This window comes from Cebidichthys violaceus, unplaced genomic scaffold (assembly GCF_023349555.1).
Source record: "Cebidichthys violaceus isolate CVI_PGR_0920_01 unplaced genomic scaffold, fCebVio1.0.p SCAF_21, whole genome shotgun sequence".
Taxonomy (NCBI): Eukaryota; Metazoa; Chordata; class Actinopteri; order Perciformes; family Stichaeidae; genus Cebidichthys; species Cebidichthys violaceus.
Genome location: NW_027176384.1, coordinates 11,859,089 through 11,882,244, shown reverse-complemented (window position 1 = coordinate 11,882,244; position 23,156 = coordinate 11,859,089). Strand labels below are relative to the sequence as shown.

The 23,156-nt window shown below is 43.3% G+C and overlaps 1 protein-coding gene across 1 annotated transcript; it reads left to right on the top strand.

The window, feature by feature from the left end:
* Positions 1-1,839: 1,839 nt before the first annotated feature.
* Positions 1,840-22,757, top strand: hgfa (hepatocyte growth factor a). The gene is made up of 18 exons (XM_068716742.1): positions 1,840-1,950; positions 6,463-6,622; positions 6,744-6,856; positions 7,487-7,601; positions 10,904-11,046; positions 11,174-11,294; positions 11,461-11,579; positions 13,569-13,740; positions 13,948-14,081; positions 15,211-15,304; positions 16,457-16,596; positions 17,829-17,861; positions 18,083-18,191; positions 18,294-18,368; positions 19,364-19,501; positions 19,697-19,803; positions 19,919-20,052; positions 20,213-22,757. The coding sequence occupies exons 1-18, from the start codon at positions 1,887-1,889 to the stop codon at positions 20,387-20,389; spliced, it is 2,148 nt and encodes a 715-aa protein (XP_068572843.1). The 5' UTR covers positions 1,840-1,886; the 3' UTR covers positions 20,390-22,757.
* Positions 22,758-23,156: the final 399 nt, after the last annotated feature.

The window sequence follows — 23,156 nt, the reverse complement described above, 5'->3', positions numbered from 1 at the left end:
GAGAGAAACATGCAGGACATGAGGATGACATGCAGCAAAGGGCCCTCAGGCCGCCGCGGCATGGACTCCACCTTAACGGTGCGCTCTACCAAGCGAGCTGCCAGGGCGCCCTGTTTGTATCATGCTTGTGCACTTTGTCTGGTACGGTATTAGACATTTTGCAACTGGCTAATCCTTGGGGGACGCAATCACTGCTTTGTGCAGTGCTCTTTTGGTGCACCGTGTAAAGAATCCCATCTGCCTTTCCAGTTGAGCCAAAGTGACGTAAGTGAGGAGAGACGGTTCTTGTGAAAAAGATCCTGTTTGATGAGCACCAACCCCAACGCAAGGTTCATCAAATATTGTTATGGCCACCACTTTTTCCCCATCAGTTACTTATTATTTGTGCTTTATCCAGTTTAGCATCACCACCTGCTGTTAAAGGGTGAACGTGTGAAAGAGACTATTATTTGTAATTCATTACCTCATTAATGATTATACCTCGGTTAAAAAAAGCATTCATTAAAACAACCTTTGGGTTGCCATGATGTGAAAAACGTGTCAGGCTAGGGAGTCATTAAAAGTCAAGTCAGTAATGCAGTCATGAGTAAAGCGTTTCTAATAAGCAATCAAACATGCAGTTTTAAATGGTAAGTCGTTAACTTAATGGAAGAGGTCACAGGTTTCCCAAGTGCAAATAAGCCAACACCAAAAGTTAGTAAGTCGCAACAAGCTGTCAAGTATTTCATTATAAATGTTAACCAGATAGATCATCAGAGTGGTCAAATTAAAAAGCTGCAAAGATAACTCAAGAGGATAAACACCAGCCAGAGAGAGTTTGAATAACCTGGCAGCTTATAATATGTTCTTATTACTTCTTATAAGCCATTATTTGCAACTCATATACATTTTATAAAGCATGCTTTACTAGAAAACGGTAGCATGTGTGCCTGTCGATACACCATGGTGATGTTGAAATGCCTGACATATAGGATACACTATAATAAAGTCCTCTTCAGTCCAGTCTATTTAGACAAAATACAGTATGACTTTCAAAATAAAAGCAAATCACTTTGTTATTTTAGCTCATTTTAAAGCTGCATACATTCAGGGGGGGGTCGTACAGAACAACCACACCATTATTCTATCGCTGTTGGCTTAATCTGGCTGACTTGTTTGATTAAAGAAATCTCCCTTAATCCTGCATGCTTTTAGAAATATGCTAAAAATGCTTTTGATAACTGGCAGAATTTTAAGTAAAACCAATCTGTGTTTTCGTTTACTACAGATTATCTCTCAGTACCGTCAAAGAATAAGGCTGGCGTTCCTAATAAGATGTAAAAATGGGTCAGAAATAGACTGACTCTAGTTTCTGGTAAAAAGTCAGTTGGGAACTATTTTCAGATGTGGATTAATACACCCTCAGTGCCCCAGTAAGTATTTATGGCAAGTGAATGATGTGTGGGCTGGACTTAAAGTAACTTAATAAACTATATTGGCTATCTTGGGGCTGCACAGACAATATTTATTGGTAGGATCAATTCATTGTTGGCTACGTTTTGGGGGGTTTGTTGACACTGTATGAAAAATATGAAATATCATCAAAACTTTCACATCCAGAGCCTTTGGCTTGTGAGCCACATCCGGTTTTACTTTGAAAATAACAACCGGAAGCTGTACAATTTATTCTGCAGGACTTGACACTGGTGAGGAGAGACGCTGATAGAGAGGAGCCACAAACCCAAGTATAAGGGGGTTGAACCGAGGACGTGCGGTTTCTTGGGAAAGTGGCATCTGCGCGAGGAAGGCAAGTCTCGTGCTGGTCATCAGCCTCTCTGGACTTTATTCATCCACCGAGTCTGTCGCGGAACAAATCCGGATTCTAACCTGCTTCCAACTTCCTAACCATGAGGACAAACGTATGGATTTACCAAGCTGTGGTGTGTGTTGTGGTCACGATATTGAATACAGGTAAGACATGAAGAGCTGTGCCTCTGAGGTGTTGAATTATTAGCGTCTGCTTGTAGTTCATTTTTATCTCGATATCAAAATATCATTTGATTCCTTATGTTCTGCACTTTGTCCGTGCATGAAGAGAAACGCATATAAGAAAATGTTAAATGTATATATATAAAGAAAAAAGTTAGAAAAGTGGGCAAAAATAGAATTAGGTTTCTATTTATCATATTTCAAAGTTGTTTTTTTTGCCAGTCAGCACTTGTCTTTTTTTAAAATGCGCCTGTTGTTCTTTCAGCCTCATATATCTTTTTTAATTATAGATAAGGAAGTTGAGTGACGTTTCTTGAACTTGATCACAAGCCCCGTCATGCACTGTGGATTCAACACTCCCTGTGTTTAAGTGCGGTGGCTTGTCATTTAGTGAGCTTTGTAGTTCTACTTAGGGCTGATTCTGAAGATTAGTATACCGCTAAACATGTAACAACTGAACAACTTTCAATGAAACAATTTGGCAGCTTATCAAACTGCTCCTCTTTTTAGAAATTAATTGCTGCCCCTGAGCTCCCATTATTTCAGTTATCCAATTGGGTCTAATTTGCAAATCGTTCTAAAGGCCAGTGTGATCCATGCATTTAAATTGTTTTGCGCAATAATATTTGGTAATCAGAACGTTTCCTCCTCCAGATTAAGGACGACCATGCCAAAAAAAAAGCGTTTGGTTGAAGTGCATCTGCTGCTGTCACTGCTTTGTTCTTAAACTTTTAATATCGGCTCTGCCCATCTCACTAATAGGCGCGCTCAATGTCTTCGTGTGATATTTCATCACAGCCCGGAGCGCACGCATGAAACGCGTCCAAAGGTGCCGCTCCTTTGGGAAGCGCAGATTATCTGGTGGTGACTGATGTTGTCCCGGTTTACATCCGCCCCGTTGACATGTCGCTATAAGTAAAGCACTGAATCCGTAGTTGCCACCTCCAGGGGTGCCGACCCTGACCTCCGACCGCAGTTCAGTTTGGGGAAAGTAAATTGCGCGCCCCGGACTCTGGTGTTCGTGCGTTCCCGGTAGAGAGATAGAAAAGGGGTGTGTGTGCATGGGGTGTGTGTAAGGGTTGGTGTGTGTGTGTGTGTGTGTGTGTGTGTGTGTGTGTGTGTGTGTGTGTGTGTGTGTGTGTGTGTGTGTGTGTGTGTGTGTGTGTGTGTGTGTGTGTGTGTGGAGGAGGGGGGGGGTTGTAACATCTGGCTGCTGAGCCAGTTCCACATTTTGCGCGTTCTGCAGCAGATGTAATGTCTGCGTAATTCCCAGACAGAGGCACACCTTTAACCTGCCACTTTCCTGTTGTTCATGTAATAGAGTTTTTCCTCAACGCTGCCTTGAATTTTTTACATCGTGCCTAAAAATCGTATCCAGCTGACACTTCTTTCTTTGCTCAAGGGCACCTAAGTGGAAGTTTTCTAAGAAAGGTCAGAGAGTCGGTCATTCACCTCTCCTATCTACATTTTCCGAGCAAAACTGGAGACTCACAACTCGTCCCTGTAAGCTATACGGCTGCCTCTTCTCATTAAACCTCACCTCTCTCACACTCGCCCATTGAGCACGTTTTTATTATAATCTCCGACTTCTGCAAATGTTTGGGATCTGGAGATAGCAGGAGTCCGACCGCGAGCAGAGGAAGAGACTAAGTGAAATCTAATTGAGCAGCCTGGCCAGACATCAGGGCTGTAACAACACTGTGATGAGTGCCAGATGTGGTCCAGTGGAGCCCAAACATTAATAACAAGTCCTCCCCAAAAAACCATTTTCAGCCACGAGGAGCCTCTAAACGCTACACAGTTTACAATATCCTAAGTACACACACACACACACACACACACACACACACACACACAGCGCCTTGTGACGGATGTTGGCACAGGAGCACGTAGCTGTAACTCGGTAGCATGAGATTTTCCTCTGTGATTTATGTCGCACTTGCCCCAAAATTATAAGCGGAAAACTATTGTTACGAAACACAATGCATTGAAGGATGTTGCTGTGGCCTGGAGAAGCAGCATTTACAGTAGAGCTCCATTCTCCTGAAGGATGGGCTCTTAACTTCTTTCTTTTTTTTCCCAATATAGGTAGAAGTGTATGATTTGTATCACAGAGGACTTAAAATATGGTTTTGTCCTGCTTCTGAACCCACGTGCATGTCTCTCTGCAATGATAGAATTCTCTTTTGATGTGTTTCTTCCAAAGAAATGGCTCTCAACAAAACTGAAAAATAATTCATTACGTGTTCTTTATGCGACTGTGACAGTTTTCCATTTCTCCACATACTGTAAGCTGTCTAGTACGTGTTGGATGCCAATAACTGAGACAAAACGCACACATAAAACATAATTGGTGCGTGAAAAGGGATTTCTGGCCGCATCCTGTTTTGTTCCCTAAAAATGGAACGTCACCTTTATCACTCAAAATGAAAAGGAATTAATGACGTCACATTAGGTTAAAGAGCAGGAGGTCTAATGAGACTTTCATATATCGTGTTATTTTTGCCCCCACACCTCCATATCGATATTGCAACGGGATGACCGCTTCGCAAACTATTTACACGATGGCAGTTTTTTTTCACTTTACTGTCATGCAGCCTTTAAAACCAGGAAAAGACGACACTTATGCCGCATTAGGATATTAAGATATCAAAATCTAAGACAATATTTTGTCTCATATCCCAATATCGATATTATATCAATATATTGCCCAGCCCTGATTTACAATCACATTAAACTGTAGTGGGTTTTTTTTCTGAAAGCAGTTAAACACGAGCTATGCTTTCATGAGCGTTAAACCTCCAAACGAGACACTGGAGAGCGTCAGCCCCTTGGATGGACATCGTTCTGTTCCCCCGGGTGTCTTCACAGTTCATTTCTGCATTTCTCAGGCAGCTGCCCCGGTTTGGAGCAGGAGTGCCTGGGAGCTGATTTTTGATCCTGGACGCACTTCTTTTCCTAATTTCCCAACACATGAGCTCCCTCGGTTTTGCCCGGCGCAGCTGAAGCACTATCTAAAGAAAAGGGTTTCTCGAGTGTTCAAGGGTTTAGGATTTGCACCATGATGTTTCGGTGTGATGCAGTGGCGGGACGCTCGTAACAAGCATGGGGCTGGAAGCAAACTGTAGTTGATAGACGCTTTCATGGACTCCTGCCGCCCAGTTAAATATATATGACGGTGAAATCATTTCATCTTTGCTCCACTTCCTCCATGCCAAGACTCTGGAACCGGTGTTCATGCCTCTTGTTGTTCATATAAGTCAAACCACCGTGAAGCAACTAAAGGAAATACTCTCATTTTGACGAGTTCTTCTTCTCCACCCCAGCGCCTTGACAGCAGGGAGATGTTTGGCCACGTCTCCCAGTGTTTGAGTCATGTTTTGATGCTTTGTCAAAAAGGAGGAGACAAAAGAATAAAGATCCTTTCTTAGATTTCTTTTTTCTTTTTGTATTTGGCTGTTACTTGAAAGCTGACAATGTAGATACACACAAAGTAAATAAGGGAGGAGAAGGAGTAAACTGCAAAGAAAGTAATTAAGCAACCCTGGGTAGATCAATCAGAAAATATAAAGTACAATGGAGACTCACAACCTGTTCTCTGGGTGGAGTGAGAACTTGAATGCTTGTGGTGTTATCGAGTAATGCCACCTTAAACCTTGTTTGTACTTGTCTATAGACACACGGGCAACACACAAAGGTGTTAATGCTCATGAAAAAAAGTCAAATATTTAGAGGGAGAAATGTATTGTAATGAAAGAAAGGTTGGAAAGTTGCATTATCCTGTAAACAAAATTAGATTTAGCTGGCAAAAAGAAGAAAAAAAACCTTTAAAAGCATCCTGAGAATATAAAAAAAAAATGTATTCAGTATCTTACTTCTTAATTTAAGTTTTTCGCCTTCATCAGTATTTGTTGCAGTCGTGTCTGAAAAGTGTAGTCGCTTAGTTAAAAAAAAAAAAAAGAATTGGGAGTCGCAGGAACACCTTTCGGGGCCTTTGCTCTTCACGCAAGATGTGCGACGACGTCACTTTGGGCTGATGCACCCTCAGGCCAGAGACACTTTGGCGAACTCCGGCCTCCCGTCGGTGGTCCTCGGCTCACACAGCTCAGTCGTCATGGCGCTCACGATGCAGCGTTCACGCCGTACGGGATGAAGACTCGTCTTTTGACAACTGTAGATAGTTGTATCATTGAAAATCTGCTCATATAAAGGATGAAATCAATTCATTGACAATGAAGCACCTCATGAATAAAAAAAAAAATTGGGTCATCCATTTTTGTTTGCCAATTCTGTTCTAGCCAATTCCCTTTACAGAGTTTCCCAGTCATGCTTACAACTTTGATGTTCATGTGAATGGAATTTATTAGAAACAGTAACTCCCTTATGTGATAGGACCTGGCATTAGCAGGTCCTATCTCCTTCCAAACCTAACAGCCAATCTAATAGCGGCACCGTAACACACGTTGAACATGTTGGGTCCTTGTGTTCTTGCAGGATTTTGTAGGACTCATCAGTCGTTACAGAAGTATGAAAAGAGTGAAAGTCACATGCTGCTTTGCGCAGACTGCCCTCAGCCTGCTTTGGTACGGAAAAGCCGATCGCAGGAACACTGCGCCCGCAAGTGCAAGAAGGTCAAGAAAAACTTCAACTGCAGGTCAGTTACTCTCCGTATTTTTGCCTCACTCCTCCTCGCCTCCCGCGTCGACACGGTATTTACATATTTTTGTTGTTTATCGTTTGTTCATCTCTCAACTACTTCCCGCATGTTTCTACAGGGCTTTCAACTTTCAACGGCACAACAGGAAATGCCACTTGCTTCCTTTTGACCGCTTCACCCACGGTGTGCAGAAGCAGGCCAACGTCAACTTCACCTTGTATGAAAAAAAAGGTAAACGTCGTCATGTTCCCACTCAAAGGTGGAGTGTACGCGCTCGGGTGTTCTTCTCATGAGCACATTCAGGTGCGGACGGATGTACACAGGCGGATCGTTTGTTGCTGATTGCAGGTTGCGCTTCTTGCGTCGGGTCCCCTTCGGGGGTTTTTTCTTGTTGACACAATAAAAGCAGCCAACCCTTCTTTACCCCCCCCCCCCCCCCTTAGTGTTTAGTCACGGCAGTGAGGAGAGTCACACGCATAAACATGTAGCAGACTGAAGTGTAAACAACAAAATTCATTGTTTACAGTCGGTACGCAAAGGCTTTCTCTGGTGCAGGCTGTGGAATCTAGCACTTTAGAATTTACTGCAAAATTTATAGAACCCCCCCCCCCCCGTGACATTTAATGAACTTCAGGGAGTTGTCTGTTTTGGGAATAACACACAAGCTGGGGCACACTAAAACGCTCGCTGTAAAAAGGTCTAATTGACCATACATGGGGAAATATATTCCAGGTGGTCAAGGCAGGGGACGCAAATCAACTTTTAATTGACTAAACGGTGTTTAAACTGGCACACAAAGAGTACACAGAGACAACTTGTAGATGTTTTCAAATGCTTTTCTATGCCTTTGCCCTTGCTCAGATTATATAAGGGAGTGTATCGTCGGCACCAAGGACAACTACCGAGGGAGGAGGTCTTGGACGAAGTCAAACATCACTTGCCAAGCTTGGTCAGATAATAACATCAATGAACACACGTAAGTCCCCTCGTTTTTGACCATGAAGGAGTACGAAGAGCACATTTTTGTTGGGAACTGGGGGCGACTCATGAGAGGTCACGGACGTGTTGCCTTGAGGCTGCAGTGCCTTGCTTGATGACAAGGAGTGGAAGGTGTTAATCACCCCCCCACTCACCCACCCACCCACCCGATTTCTGTAGATTTGAACCAGCAGCCTTCAAAGTCTGCTTCTCTAATCTTGAGGCTTCCGCAACCTTCGTGGATGCTCCTTCTCCATTTCTCTGTGTCTGATATTGAACAGGCCTCAGCAGCTGATTTATAGATGCTCGGATCATCCCCTTGCACCTCGGGGGTTAAGGGAAGGCGGAGGCTCGGAGACGGGTGAACGTTTAGCCAGAAATAAGTCAGATTTCTTTCAACACATGCAGGGATGTCCTCTCCATCGAGCTTGTTTTTCCACTGCACCGCAGGCCATCAGGTGTGTCCTAAAGATGTTTTCCCTCGGCTACGAGCCAGACGAGAGCTGTGAATTTTTTTTTTTTTGGACGACGGTTCTGTGCCAGCATCTCGTTAGCGGGGCTCATTAGTTACAAGATATTTTAACTGCGGCGGGGAGGGGGGCTTTGAGACGCGGAGTAAGAAGAGTTTGAAAAAGGGCAGAGTGAAAAGTAGACACAAAGGAGGTAGAATGAAAGAAAGCGCGGAGATTTATAGACTGAAGTCATCTTTTTTGTCTGTTGTCCAGCTGAGCTCACAAAGCCACAGACATACTGAGAGAAATACAAGTTCAGTGATCCCCCATAATTAAAACACACTACAGCGGTGATCCCCATAGACTCCTCTACTCCTCCACTCCCTCTCCAGAAGCAGCTCTTCACATTAGGAATCCTTTGTCATTGTTTATTTGACACACGGTTCCAGTCCTCGTCCCAGATGGCGAATGTAACATCGCCCAGGCTTGTCAGCAACTTTCAACTTTCATAGGGTCAAAGGGAGCTTTACTTAAGGGAGATTTAGTGCCACCGTGGGTTACCTAACATGGGACTGTCCCGCTGTTTGAGAATTACCACCATAATGAACCACGCACCATTTGAGCTTCAGGTAACTATTATTTTCATGCTTGACCGGTCACCGTGGGCCAGGGGTGATTTCTCAGGAGGTTCCCTTCCAGGAAAGGGACTTCCACCTGTTGTCTATATTTAGTTTCTGAACCAAGGCTCTGAGAGAAAAAAAAAAAAAAAAAAAATGTGTGTGTATTGATGCCCAGCCATGCATGGAGCGAGGAATGGAATGGAAAATTCCTGTTCATATTAATAATAATGGATAACATTGCAATCATTTATTTATTCCCGGCGGGACTTCCTTTTATTTTTCTACACGTTTCCTCTGGGAGGGCAGGGAGAAAGCTCAGCTACAGAAACACACAGCTTCTTGCCGAGAGTTAGGCGAGAAGATTGATACCGCTCTCTAAGCTAGGCTAACCGTCTGCTGGCTGTAGCTTCATATTTAACTGACAAAAATGAGAGTGCTACTGACCGTGTGACCTTTTTGCTGCTCTAACACTGAGCACGAAAGTTGAATTAGTGCGTTTCCCCAAATTTCCAATTATTTTCAACTGTCTGCTGTCGTACCCTGCTTCCAAAATCATTATTTATGTCTTAAAAACGCTTGCTTGCTCTAATCTCTAAACACTTTGTTCCTTTAAAAGCTGTTGCACTGAAGCATGACTGCTTTTGTTCCAGGTGCATGAGACATTTTGCAGCAGTTACTTCGGGTCTAGATTTCATCTTTAGCGATATTCGAAATCTCGCCAAGTTTAGCCGGCCCAGGGAGCAAAGCATGTGTGTCTGTGCTCCGATGGGAACAGACTTTGGCAAGGAGATGAATAACTGGCTAACATCTGTTAGTGCAACATCATTATGGCTAACTTGCTCCCATGCAGTGGCTTTTACGGACTCTCACCAGATGCAAACCTTTTTTTTTTCTTCTTTTTTTTTTTTTGCAAAGTGAGGGTCCTTGTAATCCCATTTAGAAATTAAGAATACTGTATTATGATAGCAATATATTGTGCTTGTGAGTTACACGCAACAGATGTGAGATTTGGCTCTTGGCACACTGCTGTAACAAAGGGGAACAAGTGTTTTGTTCTAGTTACAAACGCACGTGAAATGCTGCCGCTGTTGGACTTAACCGTCATATTTTTCTTGAGTTGGGACTATCGTCTGACGCTGAGGACCTTCCTCTCCTTTCTCCCTTTTCTTTTACATGCCTGACATTTCTTTTCTTGTAGTTCTGGGTTTGAATGATGTTGCGCATTAGTGTAGAAGCCTTGCGTGAGCCCCAGGGCACGGAGGGGAGAGCAGAGCAGACTCCCCCAAGAAAAGAGTCATTGTCTGGGGTAGTGTGTTCAGACAAGCTGCTGGAGAGAGGGCGGACTGGTCTTTTTTTTATTTTTTTTATTTCTTTACCTGCACATGTTGGTTCTTCTTACATCATCAACTATCCACTGAGCTCTCGACTTTTTTGCTCACTCCATTATGCTCACTTTTTCCTTTTTAAGCACTTGTTTCCTTTCACCTTTCTCCTACGACCACAACTTTTGCTCCCGTCTTCCCTCTCTGTCTCTCTTGGTGGGAGGGGGAATGTGGTCGGCATGGATCAGGGGGTGCTGACATGCCAGCTTTTCATCATCCTGCCCTGACAGAAGACGAATTTCACACACTGTTCATTTAGTATGGGGCTCCCATGCCGCTCGTCATTGTTACATCCCATATGTTTGGACTAGCCAGGTTCTTTTGACTTACAGTCGCTCGTTCGCACTGAGGTGAGGTCGCAGATGACAGAGAAGGATTGGGTTTAAACGTGTTCAAAGGCCGCCAGCAAAAGACCTGCTTAGTCTGCTCCAAGCGGTTCGTAGCGTTGTTCTGTGCTGTTGGAGGTTACTGTGCTGTGACACAGTCCGGCCGCTTCACACATGAGGGAGCTGGGATATGGTAGGAATCGGTAAGGCGATCATGCAAAAGGTGCAAACCTGAAGAGATATCGATGACTTACTTTGCATATGATTTAGGTGACTGGTTACTTAAGGATTTTGGAATATAACCTGGCAACACTGTCGGCACGGGCATTTCTCAGAATGAACCTTGTATTTTCATGTAAATGCCTTTTTATTTGGTTTGTTACCGAGAGCGCTTAGCAGGTAGGTACGGTGTTGTATACGCCACTGGAGCAGCCGAGTGTGCAAGCACTCCCTAAAATGTATTTACACAGCTTACAGTATCAGTTAACACTTTTAATAATGTCTGTCTGCTCCCCTGTAGGTTTTACCCAGATAGGTACCCAACGCAAGACCTGAGGGAGAACTTCTGCCGGAATCCCAACAACGACCCTGGTGGTCCGTGGTGCTACACCACAGACCCCAACGTACGAGCCGAGGAGTGTGGCGTACCACAGTGTTCAGAGGGTAAGACAAACAAACGTCACTTTATTTCCTCGAAGTCGTACGTTTTCTCTGCTTTGATTACTAGAGGATTACATAAATTACAAGATTACAAGAGTTCTTGATAAATGCTGTTTTCTTTTTTTGACAGAAGTCTGCATGACGTGTAATGGGGAAGATTACCGGGGCAAACTTGACCATACGGAGAGTGGCAAGGAGTGCCAGAGGTGGGACTCAACCAGGCCTAACAAACACCACTTCCAGCCCAAAAAGTAAGCTGCGAAGCCGATAACCTTTCCCGCGCACAATGCTGCACACACCCATGACAGATGACTTAGATAACTGACGCTAATACTCAGGAGAGGTAGACCTAACCGGTTGTTATGACTTACTTCCATCCCTTCATATGTTTTCTTTCCTCTCTTTCTCCTCTCTCAGGTATCGGCACAAAGATTTAAGGGACAACTACTGTCGTAACCCGGATAATCGTCTCCGTCCCTGGTGCTACACCACGGACCCCACAGCTCCGTGGGAGTATTGCAATATCACCGTGTGTGGTAAGGGCCTATGTGCTGTACAGACTCCTAGTCTGGGGCTTGGGTTTTGTGGACAAAGTCTTTAACAGATTAACTTAAAACCAAATTATTGTTTTACTGATTTTAATGCTCCAGCGACAGCTGTGGCCGGAGGGTCGACTGCAGGGAGTTTCTCCAAATTTGGCACAAACATCCACCTGGATTAGATTTTGGTGGTCAAGGGTCACCGTGACCTCACGCAGGTCCCATTCTCGTGAACGACATTTCTCAGTAAACGGTTTCAGGATCTCTTGCTTGGTTTTTGGACAGACAGACTCAGATTCGGTACTGCCAGCTAGTGGTTTGAGGACTCCATGGGGGGTTGTTACATACAGGACTTTGGTGGTTGCGGTGAACAGAGCAAGAAAGTTCCTCTTCTGCCCTCCCAGAGTCTCATAAGGCTCTTGTTTACCCGGCTGGGTGTTTCATGTGGCGCTTGGCTTCGAATCCTTTTACCTCAACAAGCAAGAGTAAATATGTTGTTTGCACAGGGGAAGGCCTGACTTCAGAGAGTCAGAAGTGCTTCACTGAGACCGCTCACAGATGACAAGGGGCACTGAAATGGAGTGTTACAATAGAGGCTGTTATACAGAGATGCGACACATGGCCATCAGAAGACCTAACAGAAACAGAAAACCACTAGTTTTAGTGGTATGTAAATCATGATGAATACAAACAAGTGACACAATGAAGGAAAAGTGGAGTGGAGGAACGATACAGATGCTGTCATACCAGACACGAAGGGTCACTGAATGGTTTGATTAGTGCCCTTTGAAAATGATGTGAATCATGTAGTGAGGCCAGACCTCAATCCTGCGACAACGTTATGGGAGAATTGAGGTGTCAGACAGCACATAGCCTGAAGTTATTGATCGAGAGAAACTGTCTTTGTCTCCAACCTCATGCGACAAATATGTTGGAGGGATTGACAGTGTAACCTCACTTGAGTCATATCACATTTGGCAGAGTTTGACAGAGTCGTAGTTTAGATAACTTTTGCCTTCGTCTGTCTCACAAAGGACAGAGGGAAAAGATAAAGAATGGATGCCAAAAAGAGGCAAAATTTATTCATATTATTTGTCTTTGAAAGCACAATGAAATATCTCCACATGCACAAACACGCGGAGCATCTCTCTTTGTCTCTGTCAGACACATACACACATGTACTCTACAGTACATGTTATGATTTACAGCGAGGGCGGGGGGATCTGCATTTGTCCAGATGTGCGCATCCCTCAATGCCTGCCCTCAGAAAGATAAAAACCACTGACCTGTACGACGCAGTGCACACAGACACTGGCATGCATTACATCAAGCCGAAGAATCCCTCTTTTCCATCCGCCTTCTCCTTTCTGTCTCAAAACATTCCCTTTCCTCCTCCATTTCTCCCATCTCATTTGTCAAAGGCTAAAGAAACAGAGACAGAAATCCAGAGGGGAGAAGTCGCTCCCCATGCGCCGCTATCCCCGCACTGCTGAAAAGCAGAATTCCATCTGAAGATGTTTGGAATAGTTCTCCGGTGGATAAAGTTGCCCCGGCCAGGCCGGGTTGGATGTGATATCTTTGGTTGGGCTGCAATAAACAGGAACAGAATTGTAATGTTTAATGTTTAGGCAAAGATGTATTCCTTAATATCATAAGGGTCCAAAGTTTTTATTGAAACAACCTGTGACATTGTGTGCCGTCAGCAAGTTAAATAACTGCATATTATTGTGGATGTCCCTACGTGCAAGAATGTGGTGCACCGGTGTTATGAATACACAGAAAGTTTCCTATCGCAGTTGAGACAAGGTGGGGGGTGGGGTGGGGGGGGCTTTGATCATCTTTCTCCAGGTTAAACATCACACATTCTTCTGGGGATTAATGTCTCCCTCCTTCCCTCCCTTCCTAAATCTCATTCACTTTAGCAAACGTCTTTCTCGTGCCAACACTCACAATTACAATTTCTCTGTCTTTCTCGTTCTTTGCTAGATTCGGACTCATGCGAGGACGCAGATGTCAATGTAACAACATCCTGTGTCCAGGGAAAGGGCAGGGATTACAGAGGCACAATGAATGTCACTCCAGAGGGTGTGACATGTCAGCGATGGGACTCCCAGTCGCCCCATAACCACTCCTTTCTTCCTCAGAACTTCAAATGGAAGTGAGTAAAGTATGTCTCATGGCCCCTTGCAAGCTTCTGCCAATTATCTCCGCTGTGTCAAGCAGGTTTATTGGTTCATTTTGTGCATTTGACTGTTGAAATGCCAAAAAAAAAAAGTAATGTGATGAGCATGAAACTCATAGCTTTGCTGTAAAAAAAAATACATCAGCACCATCATGTAAATTGTAGTTTGTGTATGTGTTATAGAGACCTCAGAGAGAACTACTGCCGTAACCCTGACGGTGCAGATTACCCATGGTGCTTCACTACAGACCCTAATCAAAGGATAGCCAACTGCACCCACATCCCCAGGTGTGATGCTGAGGCCACACAAAAAATAGGTAAATTACTGTACAATTTCAATTTGAAAAGGAACAGTTCAACATCTGGGGAAATATTTCTTTTTTCCATTTTTGTCCTGAGGGTTAGACAGGTTTATATAACTCTGTAGCTAGTTAGCTTAGCCTTGCACAAAGACTGTAAAGAGGGGGGAAAACAGCTAGCCTGGTTCTGTCCAGAGGTAAGGAAATCTTCCTATTGGTACCTACAGCTTACTAATGAATGCGTTATTTCTTGAAATGTAAAAAAGTTTGCGTGCTGTAACTTTGTCTTGGTGAGCAGTGAATACAACAATATATAATGTGTTCATTAATGAGCTTCAGAGGTGCTGGTTGGCAGATTACATTACCTTTTAGGCAGAACTGGGCTAACTGTTGCCCCCTGTTCCCAGTCTTTATGCTAAGCTAAGCTAACTGGTGGCGCTAGCAACATATTTACCCTACAGATACTTCTCTCTGTTTCCCATGGTGTAAAACTATTCATACAAGACTACCAGCGTTTTCTCAGCAAAATACTTCAAAAGAATAGCAAATATCTAGTCTAAAGATCTAATGTATCAATATTTGCTTCTTTTTTTTGTTTTAATAATATGATTGACATATAGAACAACAAATGCTTCTAAAGCCATATCATGTTTTTGCAAAGTGGCGTTACACAGACACTGTATTGCTCCCATAGGACTGGGCCACTTGGCAGCGCGCTGCACAATTAGTTCCATGTCACGGCAGAACAAGAACGCCCAACTGTGGCAATAGTGTTCTCTGTCATTTCCCATGTTTCTCTGCTTTACATTTACAGAGAGATGTCCACACATGTGAAACTTCAGCTAGCCCCTCTTTTGATTCTGCTAAAGGACAGACATAGTGAGGTTTAAAGATTTCTAAAACATTGACATTAAATTCATCGAAAAAACCACAAAGAGAAGTAAAAAAAAAAAAAAATCTGAACTTAATTATGTTATGTTTGCATCAATGAGAAAGACAGCCACCACCCAAATCATATATGTAGTTCTTTGGGTATTGCTCACTCACTGATTGCATTTAAGTGTTTGAGAAACTGCTGGGCTGAGTAATTCAATGCTCTCCTGGGAATATTTCACAAGATGGTCTGAAATAATAATTTCTTCCTCAGAGTGTTTTGAAGACAATGGAGAGACATATCGGGGCACTTTATCCGTAACTCGATCCGGTATTCCCTGTGCAGACTGGTCACATCACATTAACAGGTAACACAGTTGTTTCTTCTGCTTAGTAAATGTGTTGTTTCGCTCCTTCTTCTAACTCCCAGTCGAGCTTGAGCGGGTATTCTTTTCAGCTCACTTGATAAGTGTTTGTTGATGACGAAAATCCCTCTCATATGAATGAAGCCAAGCAGTGAAAACAAACAGCGAGAGGAAATCAGGGGTTCCTCAGGGGTCAACACCAGGCCCAATTATTATTCATCTAACTGACGAGAGGAAACCCTGGGGTGCTCTCCAAGTGACCCATCGTGACGGAAAGGTTGCCCACTCCAGTGTTGTTGCTTCATGCTTAAGTCAGGCTGTTGGAATTACTTAATTTACAGGAATTTTAAAAGCCAAAACGGCACAGACAGATGGACATGTTCCAGAGCCGACCCCTGACCCCAGGAAGTGCTTTCTGAGGAAAGTAGATCAAAGCCAATCAGCTCCCTCACATAGACTGCAGCCAGCGAGTCTGCCCCGCTCAAGGTCAAGGGTCATCCCAGGAAAAACTGCTGAGAGCCACAGCTTGTTTAACAATCTCCTGGGAAGTAGAATTATCTTCACCTCCTGACAAATTGTCGCCCATCGCTTAGTATTATTGCTGTGTGCGTGTGTCCAAATTCTTACAGAGTAATTACTTTTTAGTGATATGTTGGATTTGTGAGAAGATTGCGCTTAATTCTCTCAGAGCCAAGTGGAACTTTGCAAAAAAAAAAAAAAAAAAAAAAAGACTCGCAATTAAATGTGAATTCCTACAAATCGGGAGCACAACCGAATCGTTCCGTAGAGGACGTGGCTCCTGCTGGTCTGAGCCCTGCCGAATGCTTAGAGTGCATACTTTCATGCTCCCATGTGTACCCTTCGCGAAAACTCTGCGTTTCCTTCTACGGGCTCTGTGCAGCAAATGCAGAGGATTCATTGCACTATATGAAAGAGTCAAACTTTCCAGGCATAACATGGTTACCTACAGTCTGTATGTGCATGCTGGTGTGTGTGTGTGTGTGTGTGTGTGTGTGTGTGTGTGCTACTCCATGCATGCATGTGCTCATGTGTTTTTAGAGTGCGAGAGTGCGTATGAGGCCCAGTGTTAGTTCTGATACACTGTGTGGGTAATAACAAATGAAATATGAGAATCTGTATTTGTTTGTTTTACAGCGGGGATTCTCACTCTACAGAATCCCACGTAGGGCTGGAGAAGAACTACTGCCGGAACCCGGACCGGGACAAACATGGCCCCTGGTGTTACACCAATCCAAATAACCGTTTGGCCTGGGACTACTGCAAAATGAAGCACTGTGAGTGACATAATGAACCTAGTCGCTTCTAACGTCCGCCTCTGTAACAGCAGATACACCTGTGTTATGTCAGACACCGAATAGAGTTTGATATGATTCACTTTCTTACCAAGAGTTGGATAAGAAGATCAATACCAATCTCATGTCTGTGTTACATTTGAACAGAGCAAGGCTAGCTGTTTCCCCCTGTTTCCAGTCACTGTGCTAAGCTAAGCTAAAAAAAAAAAATGGTCGCGTCGTTGACGTGTGCAAAAAAAAAAAAAAAAACGCTGCCTTTTGAATTTAGAGCTAGAAGCTTGATGTCAAAGTGAAAAGGCGGGTTAATGATGAAGTGGAAGTATTGGTACAAGTGAATTTGGAAATCCCCCAAACTGGAACTATCCGTTCATTTAAAAGCATCACTTTGCTCGGCATGTACTTAGCACTGTAGCACATGACGGCTGCCACGTGTCCTGCGTGCCGCCTGAGCGTTTCTTGTGTGCATCCTCGGAAATTAAGACCACTTGTTTGCAACGTGCCATGAAGCTCATGAGCAATGGGGGAAGCATATTAAGATGTGAGGTAAGGTCAGCGGCAGACTCTGAACGTACGACAACAACAATGGCAGAAAGAAGAACAAGTATCTCATCAGCCTTTCAGACTGTATTTCTGAAAGAGTGTCAATTGGCGTTTTATATAAGATGGCGATGTTGTCGTATGGGTGCAGTGCAATGAAAGGGGTTTCCAACACAAGTTGGGCCAGCTTTGCAGCCTTTGTTGTGTTTTTATACAGCTTGGCTGGTGGTTTACACAATCTGCTAGCCGTGGTTTTATTCAATTGGCAGTGAATGCACGTTGCACAAACATCAAACAGATGCAGGTCTCCTGCTGCAATCCTTTTATTGGAGAAAACGCACACTCAAGCGGGCCGGACACAACATTTTCTTGGCCTGGTTTCAATATGGCCTCATTGAAGAGCCTCTTTCAAATGGCCGCGGAATAATTTCCATAATGTGAAACATCTCTTTCATGAAGTTGTTGAGGTCTTGAGCAAATTCCTTTGCTGCCGTCGCTGACCGTTACATAGCCTCCAACAACGATTCAGAGATAAGTCTTCATAAAGTAAAGAAGGGTGTCTTTTTCAATGAAGTTTCATGCTTTTTTTTGCGTCAGCGTACGGTCAGTGGTCTACATTTTTTCCCGCTGCTGTGGGGGTCTCTCCTTACTGTTGTGCTTTTCTTTACCTCTATCAGGTGAATCAGCTACAGCGGCTCCTCAACCGAACAGTGAGTATCGCTTTGGCTTATCTGGCTTTTACCCGTCTAGTCCTCTTCCTCTTCCTCTTATCTCTAATCTTTTCCGTTTTACTCTTTATATCAAATCCGTCTGTGTCATGTGCCTGACTAAACAAATCATATTTTATGGTTTCCCTTTTTTGAAGTTTTAATGAACATTTTCCCATTGAAATGTAAATGACACAAAAAAAAAAAAATGTCTTCTCTTTTAGCTTCAACTGGGCCCAAGATATCATGCTTTGTGCATATAAACACCAGAATTGTAGGAGGACACCAAGTGCGAGGTACAGACGGCAGCTGGGTTGTCAGCATCCAAAGAGAGTAAGTCATTTTACACGTGTGTGTGTGTGTGTGTGTTTTACAAAATCTATCGATCCATTTATCAATGTAATGGCGAAAATATTCTTCTTAAATCTTTCTCAGGAAGGTTCATTTGTGCGGGGGCTCGTTGATCAGAGAGGATTGGATTTTGACAGACCAACAGTGCTTCACCTCCTGGTAATACTCCACCTTTTTCATCTTTAACCAAGTCCGTCTCTCGTTTACCTCTTCCCTTTACTCTATCTCTCAAAGTCGTCTTTTCTTTTCTACCTTCTTTCTAATATAGTTTAAAGTGTAGATGCAGGATGACAGTTACTCCCAGACAGGCCGGATCTGAGATATGGAACAGAATGGTTTGGTCTGCAGATCTGTTTAACTCCTGCAGTTGTCTATGTCAGAGCCAATCATATACATTTAGTATCTCTTCATCTGAAGTAGGGGCTTTAAAGAAAATGTCCCTATCTCTGTAGCTATGTACAGGTCTGTATGTATAGCATATGGTGTACACCAGTAGCTTTCAGCTGATAGAGGCCCTGTGTGTGTGTGTGTCGTGGAAAAACACGGTCTGCTTTGAGACTTTGCTTTTTGTCTTGCTTATATTAGTCATGTTGTCGCGTTTGGCAAAAATGAACATTAGAAGTCATTTTTTCTGTAAAGCTGTCATTCCCAAAGTCTGGGTTGGGACCCACAGGTGGGTCGCAGAGGATTTTGTTAGGGTCGCCGAATAAATAGTCATTTTATTCACCATTTATATCTGCAGTACATCTTTAAGCCACATGAGGGAGCCTGAAATGGCTGGTTGACCTATTCAAGATTATATAAGACGATGTGGAAATGGCATCTGGTGAGGATGCCACCTGGCGCCTCCCTAGGGAGGTATTCCAGGCACGACCAGCTGGGAGGAGACCCCCGAGGGAGGCCCAGGACCAGGTGGAGGGACTATATCTCCAAACTGGTCCTGGGAGCGCCTCGGGATCCCCCAGTCAGAGCTGAGCTGATGTGGCACCGGGAAAGGGAAGTTTGGGGTCCACCTGCTGGAGCTGTTGCCCCCCGCGACCCGATCCCGGATAAGCGGACGAAGATGAATGAATGAATGAATGAATGGAAATGGCACTCTTTGAGTAACAATGCCGTAGGTTTACAACTTACATCCTGGTCCTTGTGGTCATCAGTGTTCCAGATCTGAAGGATTACAGTGTGCAGGTTGGTCTGCGCCACCTTAATGAATCCTCAAGCCACCCGAGACTACGCATCTCTCGCCTCATCTGTGGCCCAGAAGGATCCAACCTGGTTATGCTGAAACTAGAAGAGTAAGTCCTCAACGACTCACGGTCTCCACTAATTTAAGATCCTAAAGTTTGAGCACAAAACAATTTCATCTAATAGATTGTTATTGATCTAAAAAAAAAAAATGACATAAGTCATTTGCCAGACATGCCTCTTATTTGTGTGCATATGTTTTATTTTGACCGTAATTTATGACTCTTGCTATATGTTTGTTCTAGCCCCGCCCCTGTGTCTGAAGGTGCCTCCACTATTCACCTTCCAGTAAAAGAGTGTCACATCACCGAGGGCACCAACTGCACCATGTACGGATGGGGGGAAACCAAAAGTACTGCCTTCTTTCAACCACACTCCATGCCTACCGTTGCATTTTAACGCGTCATTGAAACTAAACGAATGCTTGTAACATTTAACAATTCCGCCGCGTATCGTTCTCTGTTCAGACACCGGATACGATGAGGCGCTGAACGCTTTGACCATGCCCATGGTCAACAGCGACATGTGCGCCCAAATCAAAGGGGACGCCGGGGAAAGCAGAATATGTGCCGGCGGCAAGAGAGGAGAGGGCGTGTGTGATGTAAGACCAGAAACAAAAGGACATTTTTTTGAAATGGTCATCTCAGTTTAATCACATGGCAACATCTAGATAGCTGAATGGAACATGTGCAATGCTGTATAGAGTCCTCGTTGGCGTTGCTGTCTCTCTGAAGTGTCGTCCTCTTTCCTGTTTCTCGCAGAAAGACAATGGTGGTCCATTGGTTTGCCAGGAGCACGAGCGCAAAGTCATCATCGGCGTGAGCATCCAAAGGACAAAATGTGCGTCGTCACAGCCTGCGCTTTTCGTTAACGTCGCCTTCTACTCCGAGTGGATATACAAGGTGTTCAAACTTTACCCCAGTTTGGAGAGGAACTGATGGCGCGGCGGCGTGAAACTCAACGCCGTGCACGACTTCACCGCAGCCTGTGAGAGGAGGGACGGCTTTGGGCCAACGAATTCCAAGGCGTCTCCAGCGTGGACCACGGGGGGAGAAACGAGGAGGAACACCTTATGGAAAGTGGTCATTTCGGGATTTAATGGCTGAATTTGTCATTTTTACGGAGATGACAGTTTAGTGAGTGAAGACTGGATGAAGGAAATGGAATCTCATCCGTTCTTCCACTTCCAAGACTTCCCGGTTGTTAGCATTAATATCACATTTTACAACCAAAGCCTCGAGCACATGGACGACATACTAATTGGACTTTAACATAATCAGATTTTCTGAAGCGACCCAAACAAAGACAGTGAGAGTGACACGCGTGACTTAATATTATCTACCTGGAATATACTTGAATACGGACAGAAGACAGTTATCTGGAGGTTACCGCATGAGGTACCCTCCTGTGACTGGGACTTCTTCTTTTATTATGTGTTGAGCTGGACTGCAAACCATATCTTAATACTTCCAACCCAAATGAGTGCTGGATGATTGTTGTGTTCCTTAATGTCCACAAAAAAAAAAATACTAATCTGGTCATAAACGTTTGCATGCTTTTACAAATATCACCGCAAAAATATTATTTGGTGTCTGAAATTATCCGACAAAATACTATGGTAATACCAAAAGGGAGAACAATACAAGCATGAAAAGAGTATTATAAGTTAGGTCCCAAAGAAAAGAAAAAAAAAAAAGCCTCTAAGTGCGGCAAAGGTTAAAGTTTGGCTTCAGCCATACCGGTAGTTAAGTGTGTAAAATACACCGTTGCTGCTTGAAAAGCTTACTGCAGCAGCCTTGGCAAACCACGCAGCGCTAATTGTGTGCAGTAGCTGGACTACCTTTTCCCCAGTTAGCTGTAACGGTTAGATTCCCTGCGAGAGGGTCTATGAAGGACTGAGCGAACTGCTCCAAAATCTTGTGCTAATATTTGTAGCATGAGAGAGCGAAGAGCCGTGCCAAATATAACATGGCTATTTGGTCTCCAGTTTTGGAGGGAACTTTGGCCCCTGGTGGGCTGTGTGTGGTCAGTAGGATATTTTATATTCTTGTTGTTGTTGCAGATTTACTGTTTCTGCTGTGCTGTAAGATATTATAGGTCTTATAGATCTGGAATATATTTGGTTCACTGAGTAATGTCGGATTGGCTTCTTCTTGCCTTTGATTGTGTTTGATATTTAAAGAGACTGGTAGCTTGTAAGTAGTATTTAGGTATATTTATTTTTCTAAGCAGAAGTCATCTTTTGAAAGGAATCCAGATGTTGGTGTGATATTGAGATTTCAGTTTCTTTGTTCTGAGAGTAATTATGACCCTCAGGCATGATTGACTCACAGGTAAAAGCCACACAAACATGAAATGACATGCTAGGTTATAGTGTGCTTCATTTGGTTAAACCTTTTAATTCATTGGTGCTTGTTGGCTAAATGTGTATTGTTCTGCCCAGAGTTTAGCGTGCAGTTACTGCGCATTGTATACACAAACACAAAACATTCAATGTGAAAAATGTGCAAGGCGTATCAAGGCATTAGATGTAGAAAATAAATTGAAATGCAAGATTTAGTTACAAAATAAAACAAAAATGCAAAGATCTTACATGAAGTTTCTTGCAATTAGCATCGACAAAATATTGCCGAATCAATGCAGGTGATAGCAGAGGAGTACAATATAACTTGCTTAATATTATGTGGGATGTTTAGTTAGTTAGACTAAAAAAAAGAATTTGTTTTTCTTTCAATTTTCTCCGTCAATGACGTCCTTTATTCCCTTTAATTAATCCCAAAATGACCCCCCCCCAGCTCAGTTGGTATTAAAAGCACTGATTTATGTTTGTGTGGCAAAACAACAATGTATACTGTTGTCAGCTCTAAGACGAATGTTCTCAATATCACAGGAAAAACGTTACACAGCAATAAAGGAACAAATATTAATATTAGGGGCTTTCCCATCAGCCTCTGAGTCATTTTGCCGTTGGTTGGTTTCAAAGACCATAACTGTATACAATTTAAATTATAACTCTGGCCTTAATCCTCTTGCACAGGTTGAAACCAAGGGGAAAGCCTATCAAGTACCAATTTAAACGAAGAGTTTCATTAAAGGCAACGGACTAAGATAAGTGAAACCAAATATATATATTCTTGGTCAACGTGGCGGATCTTATAATTGTATTGTAAATTGATTGTTATTTAATTTACCTTCATGTAAATAGCCCAGTGCATTCTGTAAATTACACTTTGTATTTTTTGTAAATGATATACTTAACTATTTTTACTTCGTGATCATTCTGTTTATATGTTTGTATACTGTAAACTTTAAATATAACAGCTGCTATTTTGTGTTAGTGAGTTGTTTTATATATCGATGACCTTTTTCTGAATTTTCCAGCCTTTTGTATTATTACTATTTTAATAAACGACTTGACGTTACACTTGGCTTTGTTCTCCACCCTTCTCCCTTCTCGGCTTTTCTCCCGTGTGCGAGATGTTGAAAGGAATATGCCAGAAGCGCACACTTACTGTTTTGGCAGTTTACTCTCTCTATCACTCAGAGCGGCAAATTCTAGTGCATGATAAATATTCCCAAGTGGCTGAAAGCAACAAGGGTCATCCATACAGCCACTGAAGGGGATGAATAATAACGTGTCGGAAGGAACATTTAGATTACAAATTTTGGACACCCCATATTTCAGTGAGATACAAATATGAACTC

Bases quoted from the DNA above. Each gene is read 5' to 3' on its own strand.
- hgfa (XM_068716742.1), top strand. From the start codon at position 1,887: ATGAGGACAAACGTATGGATTTACCAAGCTGTGGTGTGTGTTGTGGTC. The intron at 11,047-11,173 runs GTAAGACAAACA...TTTTTTTGACAG, and splicing joins CGTACCACAGTGTTCAGAGG to AAGTCTGCATGACGTGTAAT. The intron at 19,502-19,696 runs GTAAGTCCTCAA...TGTTTGTTCTAG, and splicing joins GTTATGCTGAAACTAGAAGA to CCCCGCCCCTGTGTCTGAAG.